Here is a 9,912-nt window from a genome sequence, read left to right as displayed (position 1 = left end):
GTCGGGCTGGCTAAGCTCGACAACCGGCTCCCCCCTACCCGACCCGCTTAAGACAGGCTAGTGCCATCTATTGTCGTTTCAGGACAAAGACATTAACCAGACTGTGGCTACAAATCTTTGCCGCGTTCAGATTTACCGTCTCTGATAAGATGACAACGTGCACGTACAGCCTGGGACACTTTCTGTTGGAATAGTGCACGTGCTTCACAGCACTGCTTCGTCATCAATATTCTAGAGCACTTTAACCTGGACACACCCCACGACCGCGCTTACCCTCACCACACACACACCCACACACCCGGCCCAAGCTTCATCACAGTTGGCGAACTGCACTGCACCATTCGGCGAGCCTTCTCGTCGTCGCCGCAGTTGCTTTAAGCAATGCTTTGTCAGCGGCCGCGCTGTCTCCGGCGGCGCCGTCCACTGTTGCAGGTGGGGTTGAGGGAATACATGGCAAAATTACTTTTCAAAAGGAATTAAACTACATTACTAATTACTTTGCTGAAAATCACAGAAAAGTAATTAAATTACATTACTCATTACTTCTCCCAAAAAGTAATGAAATTACATTACAGTTACCTATATTGAGTAATTCAATTACTTTTAAATTACTTTCTAGTTTCCATCCATGCAAAAACTAAGTAAAGCTAGTGAACAAAACAACTTGTTCTCCAGACGAGAAGCCCACCTATTCTTTCATCTTCCCTCCAAATTCCGTCCCAGATTCCTTCCTTCTTTCCTACAGCACTGTCATTGCCAGAACAAGACAACCGCTATAAAAAAGAAAAAAAAAGAAAAAGACAGCAGAAGCAGGGTCGAACGGTCGTGAAATGACCGGCAAACCCAGCGCCTTGCAACCCAGGCAAACCCAGCGCAAAACCAAACCCAGACATCGGCGTGTCCATTTATGATCGCCGATGTTCCGAGTGCGACCATACATCCCGATTTAGGTGGGACATGTCCGGCTTTTGCGGGTGTGGTCCTGCTGTCCCGCCAGCATACTTGTGGGAAGGCGTTCTGTCCCGCTTTGGCTACACTCGCGACACCCGCTTCGCCATGGATGTACCGAACCAGCCGAAATTACCGCAATCATGAATGAACAAGCCATATTGTCCCCAGAACGACTTTTCTTGGGACCATACGGTACAGCTACAGTGTACTAGAAGATCTAGCCAGAGAGACTTTCGTTGCATGGAGGAAGGAGTTGTTTCCTTCCTCCATGTTTTGTTGGCCAAGTCCAGAACGTTCGCAGCATGCTTACGCTTGTTTTTTGGTGAAGTGTTGCTTCTTTATTGCGCCAACCGCAATGCCTAAAAGGAAGTGCAAGTTCAGTGGCGAACTAGGTAAAGAGTTTCCGTTCTTGAAAAAGACGAAGTCAGAGCACGATGTCCGCTGCGAAAAATGTGGGGCAGACTGTTCCATCGCCCACAGTGGACGTTCTGACATTTTAAAACATATAGGCACCGAGAAGCACAAGCGAAATATATCAGCTGCTGCGTCTTCCAGCACCCTAACGAAGCTTTTCAGACAAGAATGTGCTGGTGACAAGGAGCTGAAGCTCGCTGCTTCCGAAGGCGTGTTTGCGTATCATATGATCACCCACAACCAAAGCTTTCGTTTGATGGATTGCACATCAAAACTTCTTCAGAAGCTTTTCGACAAGAGGTTTGCCTGCGCACGCACAAAAGCCGAAGCGATTGCCTTGAACGTACTTGCTCATTCTGCCGTGAAAGAGTTGAAGGCTGAACTAAAATTCACCTGTTTTCTATGATGCGTCGAACCATAAAAATTTGAAAATATTTCCAATAATGATCCGCTACTTCACCTCTGCTGCTGGTGTGCAAACGAAGCTGCTGGAGATCGACACCTTGCCAGGTGAGACCTCGACATTGTGAGCCAGTACATCCTAAAAGCACTGGAAGTCAACAACATCGCATCAAAGCTGGTTGCTTTTAGCGACAAACTGCAACTTCGGCGGTGCCGAGCGGAATGGGAAAAACAATGTGTTCTCAAGAATGCGAAATTCTTTACCTCAAAATATCATTGGGATTGGCTGTGCAGCACATATTGTGCGAAACACCATCCAGACTGCTGCCGATTGTCTGCCGCTTGACATTGAAGCCGTGATTGTCAAACTCTATTCATACTTTTATATTTACACAGTGCGGGTGGAGCATTCAAGGAGTTTTGTGACTTCGAGTCTGTTGAGTACCAGCGGCTTCTGGGCTACAGCAAAACAAGGTGGTTGGCAATAATGTCAGCTGTTGAGAGAGTGCTCAAGCTTTTCCCGGCTTTAAAGTCATTCTTTTTGTCGGCAGAAAAATGCCCCTCTTTGATTAAGACATTTTTTGAAAATCCTTGTGGAGAGCTCTGGCTATTCTTTCTGCATAGCCATGGAGGAAGGAAATACATAGCCAAGCGACCATGTTTCAAGACTGCCATGGAAATCCACAAAGCTCTGAAACAACTGCAGACCAAAGTTGAAGACAGACTTAAGCAGACATTTTTGCCCTTAAGTGTGCGTTCTAGAATAACAGCACTTGAGGAATCAGGAGAAGTTTAAAGAGGATCGGTAGTAGTTGGGGCGAAAAGGTTCTACCAGACCTGTCATACCTCGAGTGATGGTGCACACAATTTGATGAGGTTAGCTGTTTCTCATGGGCCTCTCTGGAGTCAGCACCACTTTGGGATGATGTGCAGAGGAGTCAGCTGCTCATTACTTCAAAGTTCAATGACGTCCACCTCGACGAGAATTATTTATTTGACGAAGCATGCAACATTTCACGTTACGTCACACCTGAAAAACTAGATGAATGGAAGAGGCAGAAGAAACCAGTTGGGGAACGTTGGATGGAGGTGCTTCAGCATTTCGAGACAAACGATGTGCCTTGCGAGAACATGAGGGCAATTGTTGAGTACTGCATGTGCTTACCAGGTACAAATGCACCAGTGGAGAGAGTGTTTTCTATTATGAACAAGTTATGGTCTGCAGAGAAGACGCAGCTTCAAGCGACAACACTTAAAGCAATGTTGCTACTTAAAGTAAATGTGCACATGACATGTGAACAGTACCACGCACACATCTGCAAAAATGAAGAGCTGCTGAGGAAGATTCATTCAAGCCAGAAGTATTAGATGTGCCGGCTAGGAAAAGCTGAATGAAGAATGAAGAGAACCATTTCGTGGTGTATAAAATAAATAAAAAAGAGCATGTCTAAACCAGATGCCCTGCATATCATACAACCCCGGGCAGTCAAATTAGTCTGGAGCTCTCCACTACAGTATTCTTCATAGCTACATATGTCACTTTAGGATGTGAAACCCTACATGCCACAGGTAGGATGTGTTGTTTTTTAGATTTTGTAACCTCTCATCTATGTTTTGCAACATGTGGCTAATTTTAGTTCTCAAACAGTTGTTAAAGATGAAACCGAAGCAGTTCTTGGCATGGTTTCCTGCTTGGATTAATTTGCTAATTGCAGTTCTTTGAAACTTGCATCAATGCTGGACAGTTCAAATAGCAGGCAGTTTAATTACAAGAATGATGTGGATCATGCATTTCAGTTGACAAATGGAAAGTAATGGTCCCCTCCATGCATGCACAGGTGCCCATAGATAAATACATAATCGGGTGTGTGATTGTGACACATATCAAAGATCTACAGAAAGCTATGTGGAGCCAGTGTGATATTCTCCATGGACTAAAATAAAATTGTACTACAGCTGCTGTCCATTGCAGAAAAATTTGGTCATTTTGTGTGTGATTAACTGACCATGAATAGCATTTTAATCAGAGTGATATATAATATCTGGTTTATCATCCTAAAACAACTATCAGGGACGCAACAGTTGAGGGCTCCTGTGTAATTTCGACCAAGTGGGGTTATTTTACATGCACTGACACCGCACAGTGCATGGCAGCCTATTGTTTTGCCTTTATTGAAATGCCTCTGCTGTGGCTGGAATCAAATCTGCATCCATGGGTTTAGCAGCCAAGCACTTTAACTACCGAGCCAGTACAACGGGGTCAAGTAATCAAATGCACGCCATTACATTTCCTTCACAGAACTAATGTATACAAGAAAAAGTAAATAGCAAAAAAAAAAAGTTTTATTGCACATTATATTCACATGTCAGTAAACATCATCTAGGAAGAAATTTCTCATACTATTTGCATGGAAACAATGAACATCTGAACACTTACTGCACTCAAATTGTTAATGGGCAAGGTTGCATCTATGCTTAGACTGCACTTAATTCTCACAAAAAAAAAAAACACAAGCCCCATCTGCTTTGGCCAATCACTTGATGAAACTAACAGAGACAGATGTCGCACGCCACAGCTGGTCGTCTCGCAACATATCTGCATTTGTTGCATTTCAATTTCATGCCTTTCCACTTAGCTTCAACTGTTGCCAGCATTACTAGTCACCCATCTTTTGTGAAATATTTTTTTACGCTGTTCAGATCAGCATCCTTGTTAACGATGATCTCTGGCATTCTTGATGCTATCATTTTGACATCTTCCTCACCTGGAAGAATGAAGAAAATGACAAGCCTTGAGCAGACAAAAAATTAGAGAGGCACCTAATCTCGACCTGTAAGGGTATGATGCACCAGCGTTAATGGCTCTTGTCTGCAGATCCCACTAGCTGTGGATTCCCATTCATTTACATGCCCTTTGCTACAAACTTAATCACCAATTCCTTATTTTATGTCTCTGTTATCTCACACATACTCATTAGTATATGGTCGTAGGCGGCCCTGTTATGTGATAGACAACCTAGCATAGACCTCTGTAAGCCTCGCGTTAACCAAACTGTACAAACATGCCTCCATGGCCTAGGAGTAAGCTTTCTTACTTGAAGCTTAAACGTCCCGGAACATATTTCAAAATATAACTTTGTAAGCTCGAGTCAATAGTTCCTGCCATGTCGTGTGGCCTCATGACAGTTGGCTCGTGGTACTTTTGGCTTAGGGTCTGTCTGTTAATCATGATGGTTAACATGCATGAAAAATACATTTTTGCACAAACATTGGTGGCAAATGGTCAAGTGGTGCACTGCAGATTCTGAAATGTATACCTATATGCATGCAAGGGCGACATCATCACATAGCATAATTAAGGGTTCTGTTGGTACCTGCAGTTACATGGCACTTCAATGCCCATTAAAAGACCACCTCAGACAATGGTTGTTACCACAAGACCTGTTCTAACAGCGTACTGACACCATTCCACTGAGCGATGGACATATATATGCATACCTTAGACAGCTCATGATTATGGGTCTCATGACTTCCAAGGAGTTACTGTCGTCAGAAGCCCTACACTTTATGAAAGCGGGACAGCTGTCTTGAAAGGTTATGAAAAGAAAGGTTACCTTACCACAACGCTAAACTACAGAGGGTGAATATGCTGCATGAAGATACCAAGAAGCTCGTACAAAGAAAATTGAGAGTGAAATGGCAGGATTTTTGAAACGTTGAAATAAACAACAAACTAAACTTTCTCAAACCTGTCATCAAGGAATGGAAATCATTCAGACATCAAAAACACACCATGGAGTACATTTCTGGTCATCTTCACAAAAGACACACCCGCACCTGACAGTGAAGTATGATCAACCAACTGGCCCCCGTGTTTGCATTGTTGGCTATTAAAGAGAAGACATTTTTGAACAGTGCGTTTCTGAAGGCGTTGCTTTACTTTACGGGGCCCACAAAATGCAGCTGAATGTCAAACGCCGCCTAGGTAGGTTTTCTAGCAAGACAGTGGTGTAGCGTGGAAAATCGCTCCGCCGGACCAGCGCTGACCGCGGACTTGAAAGGCGAACTGTTCGAACTTTTAGCTACTGACACACCTGAAACACTGAGTTGTCAAGGCAGAATTTTTCCACTGAGCACATGGTAGCTATCGATTTCGCGCCCAATATTATGAAGATCCGTCCTCTCTTCGATCATTAATACGCCCACAGTGGAGCATTTATGCGCATCAGGGTAGGCCAGCCGTGGGAACACGGATGCGTGGTTGTAGCAACGATCGCTTGCATGACACTCTCTGCACAATTCCAAGAATCAGCATCTGCAACGAAATGTGCAGCGCACATTTTCTACCGCGTACCGAAGTCCCGCGACGCATGCATATCTCCCGCGCTCGTTCGGGTCACGCTAACCTCGAGCATGCGGGTGTTTAAACTACATGTACGTAAAATTGAACGACGAGAAAAAGATGCAAGCTGAGTACTTGTCTAGACTCCCTCTAAATACCAAAAAACATTGCTGTTTGTAGGGAAGTGGATCATTCGCGCTTCTGGCTTTCCGGTTGTGCACGCGCATGTATTGCGGTGACGCGGGTCTCCGCCTCGACGAGTCGACGTGCAGCTCGCCACTGTAACTGCGCAGGCTTCTAGTAGATTCGGCGTGTCTTTTGCCACCTACGGCTCTGAGGTAGAATCTAAAGGAAGGATTTAACTAGAATCATTATATTTCCTCTGTTTGCATGTGAGGAACGAGCATATGATGTATATATGTCACATACAGCGAATGTTCTGCACGGCGAGGTGTGTGTTTTGTGACGGCGCTCGATCTTCGGAGGTCGATGCAGGGTAAATGCTAGGGATAGCTCGCTTGCATTAGAGATCGAGGTGATAGTTTAGTGCGAAGCAAAAGCTGCTCGTGAATGTGCGTGTCTCGATGCCAGCTGGTGGAGCTGGTGCAGTACGTCGCATCGCCTGCAGCTATGTGCGTGACAAGCGATGCTTGCCGTACACAATCCTGAGTGAAGAGCGTGATCTATGTTAGAATGGATGAACTCTTCGTAGCACCTCATCGGAAGTCGCGGTGGCAACCTGCAGTGGCCAGGCGGCGCTAGTGGAGCGTAAAACTAGGGACTTTAGTAAAACCCCTTGATACTTTGAAAGTTACGCCAACGATTGAACTTTGCCGCCGCCGCGCTACCTCCTCGCCTCCTCCTCGCCCCTTGCGCGCCCCTTCGCTGAAGGCCGGCTCTCCGCCCGGTTTCCTGAGCGACGATTGGTCTCCCTGCCGTTGCCATTGGAAACCGACGCGCGTCTGGCGTTTTCCTTGTGTTTTCTTTTTCCTTCGCGCCATTTTTCCCCTAGTCTCGGCGAGCGAATATAGCGCGCTGTGCTTTTATTGCAGCGTGCAAGCTCTATGCCGTGCTGTTGCGCGTACAACTGCAGCAAGCGACCTGAAGATGGTTATGCGGTATTCATGATATCTCAAGGCAAGCGTGACGGCTTGCGCACGAGTCAATGGATTCACAAGATTAGTCGAAAGACGTTTATTCCTAGAAACAACAGAGTTGTTTGCGACGTCGAGTGCCTTTCTCACTCCCCGTAATAACGCGTCACCTGACGCTGCGTTTTTTATTCCTGCTTGCTGCTCATTATTTTTGCGGCGGCAGCATGTTCATTGTATAAAAATAAGGTTGTCCTCTGCAGCATGCTGAATATTCTGCGGGGCTCCAAGGCTCCATCATTTAACACGCTTCGACTTCTGTACAGTCAGAAACAGGGCGCTATAATCTGCTTTTTGCTGTCAGAAATAACTGGAAAATTACAGTCTCTCGATTGCATTTGTCGCGATTATGCTAGGATCCCTGGCCTCCTTCACTAAAAATCAAAATTCGGGCTTGTAGAGGAGCTAGCCTTTCCAGCTTTTACTTGTAGTGTGCGTCGGTTACTAGGGAGCAATGAATGCTGGCCCCGAAAAACTCTTTGGCAAGTAAACCCGAGGTATTGCGGGTAATCTGCACTAGCTAGGTCGTATGGCATTTTTTTTTTTTTTCAATTCTTGAATGTGTCTTGCCATGCTTCGACGCACGCGTGGGTTAAAAAATATGCGTTCGTTTTATCAGGGATACGGCCAATGTGCAGGAGGTGTTCATATGATCACACACGCTTCACTTTGACCATGACTACTAGGCGTTGGCAGGTTACCTTCGCTTTGAAAGCTGGAGCTCTAAAAGCGCGATTCCGCGTATTCATTTATTGCGAGAAAAGTTATCCCATCGATGTCGAATCAGCCGGAATCATTGCATCAATTTTATGTATTTACGAAACTTAAACAATCAATGATGATTATAGTTATTATGTAAAAATAGGGGAACATTTTGCGAGCAGCAATTCTCAACACTGTAACATATTACTCATTTCAATTGTATGCAAGATTTTTTTTTTTCACCTAGCCTGGGTAATTATCTCATCGCTCTATGTTCTAGCTACATTTCACTGAAGACCAGCTTGAGCCGCCAATATTACACGAACTCGAAAAAAAACAACAGACCAAACGCAGTTCCATCAATTTTCTCTCACCGACCTGTCCTGAAGTAAAGGAAGCCTCCTCGACAGAGACATGAACCTCGCGCTGATAGTAGTCAGTTATTTCTGTGGCTTGCTCTTTTCCCACCTCCATTTATGAGAAAACAAGAAAGTATAAGAATTAAAAGTCAATGTATAGTTGTCTCGTCAGATATTATGAGATAATAGAGATATGACTGACAACGTAAGTCAATGAAAATTGAAGTATATCAATGGGTCATGGGACGGCATCAGATTAAATAGTGATGGTTATGAATAGTGATAGGTAATGATGGTGACTGTTACGGATAATAATAGTAAATTATAGTAATAGGCCCGGATAGTGAGGTGATAGTGTTCGTTGCGGATAGTGACAGTTACGATAGGTCTCTGGCATTAGTAGATATAGTGATAGATAGGATAGCGATAGTTAATGAATTGGCAGTTATATGCTTTCTCTTTTCCGCACGTTGAAGACCTATGTGCACCTTGTAATTTTTTTATTTGATTGTTGCGTTCAATGAAATCAAGCTCTTTTACACAGCGCATGAGACCACAGCATGCTTGCCCCAGAACTTCAGTGTATCGGCAATAGGGCCCACCACTTCTCCCAGTGTACCCTGCTGTCTTTTAACCACACGCGAAGTCAGAGAGGGGCCACGTACTCATAAAATTATTTAATTCCTCCATCAGCATCATATCAAGACTGCCGTGGCAAACCTGTTCCTTGCCTCGAAGCTGCAAGGAACAGCTCAAAATTTGATTTTATACAAAATTAACTAATGAACGCAGATTATCGCGGATCGCTAACTAGCACAGTGCCATTACACTTGGCCTAAGCTTTCCAACGGTATACGGTTCGGTGTTGCAGCTAAAATTTAGATTTTAATTGCAATTTACTAAATATCAATTAATTTGGCCCAGTAATTGATTGAAATACATGTACAATTAACCAATAATCCAATCTCATGGTTGATCACGTGACATATACTATGCCTAGAGAGATAGCTTGACAGTAGCGAAATAGACTAAGTCCTGCTTTAACCTTCTCTAATCTTGAAGTTCAAAGCACCAGCCTGGATCGTTTTCTGAAGTTTTACCGCGGTGACAGATTTCACGCTCTAAAAAAAACAAACACAAAGTCAGAGGCAGTACTAGATTAAGTGCACAAAGTAAAACCTTATCATGAGACTTAAAAAGTGTCTGTAGCACAGAACTCGCCTGAAAGCTTTGTTTATCAGTATTCCCCATTCAAACAGTTCTAAGTTTAGTGGATGGAGCGCAGCGTTCAGCGCCGCCAACGGCGGCGCCGAGTAATCTGAGTAGGCCGGCGCGGTCGGGTTGCGTTCGCGTTGTACGGCTGGAAGCATCTCGGCTCTCATTGTCTGCGGTTTTAGGGCAATCGAATGTCTTCAGAGCTACTTCCGAAAACCAATACTGACGAAAGGACGCCGCCTGTTCGAGAATGCTCATGTTTAAAACGTGAACGGTGTCGAAGTCACCGCGAAATGCGCGCCGCTCGCTCTATGCGACGGAACACCCGCGCGCACAACTTTGAATTTCGCGTGAGTAGAGGGAATCTTTTTTTAAC

At 44.6% G+C, this 9,912-nt stretch overlaps 1 protein-coding gene across 1 annotated transcript; it reads left to right on the top strand.

Moving 5' to 3' along the window:
* Positions 1 to 1,306: 1,306 nt before the first annotated feature.
* Positions 1,307 to 1,771, top strand: LOC146180281 (uncharacterized). Its single transcript, XM_084579948.1, has one exon. It carries the CDS (start codon positions 1,307 to 1,309, stop codon positions 1,769 to 1,771), a length of 465 nt encoding a protein of 154 aa, XP_084436074.1.
* Positions 1,772 to 9,912: the final 8,141 nt, after the last annotated feature.

This window comes from Amblyomma maculatum, chromosome 9 (assembly GCF_055883805.1).
Source record: "Amblyomma maculatum isolate TAMU_Amacu chromosome 9, ASM5588380v1, whole genome shotgun sequence".
NCBI lineage: Eukaryota > Metazoa > Arthropoda > Arachnida > Ixodida > Ixodidae > Amblyomma > Amblyomma maculatum.
This window is presented reverse-complemented; position numbering and strand designations above follow the sequence as displayed.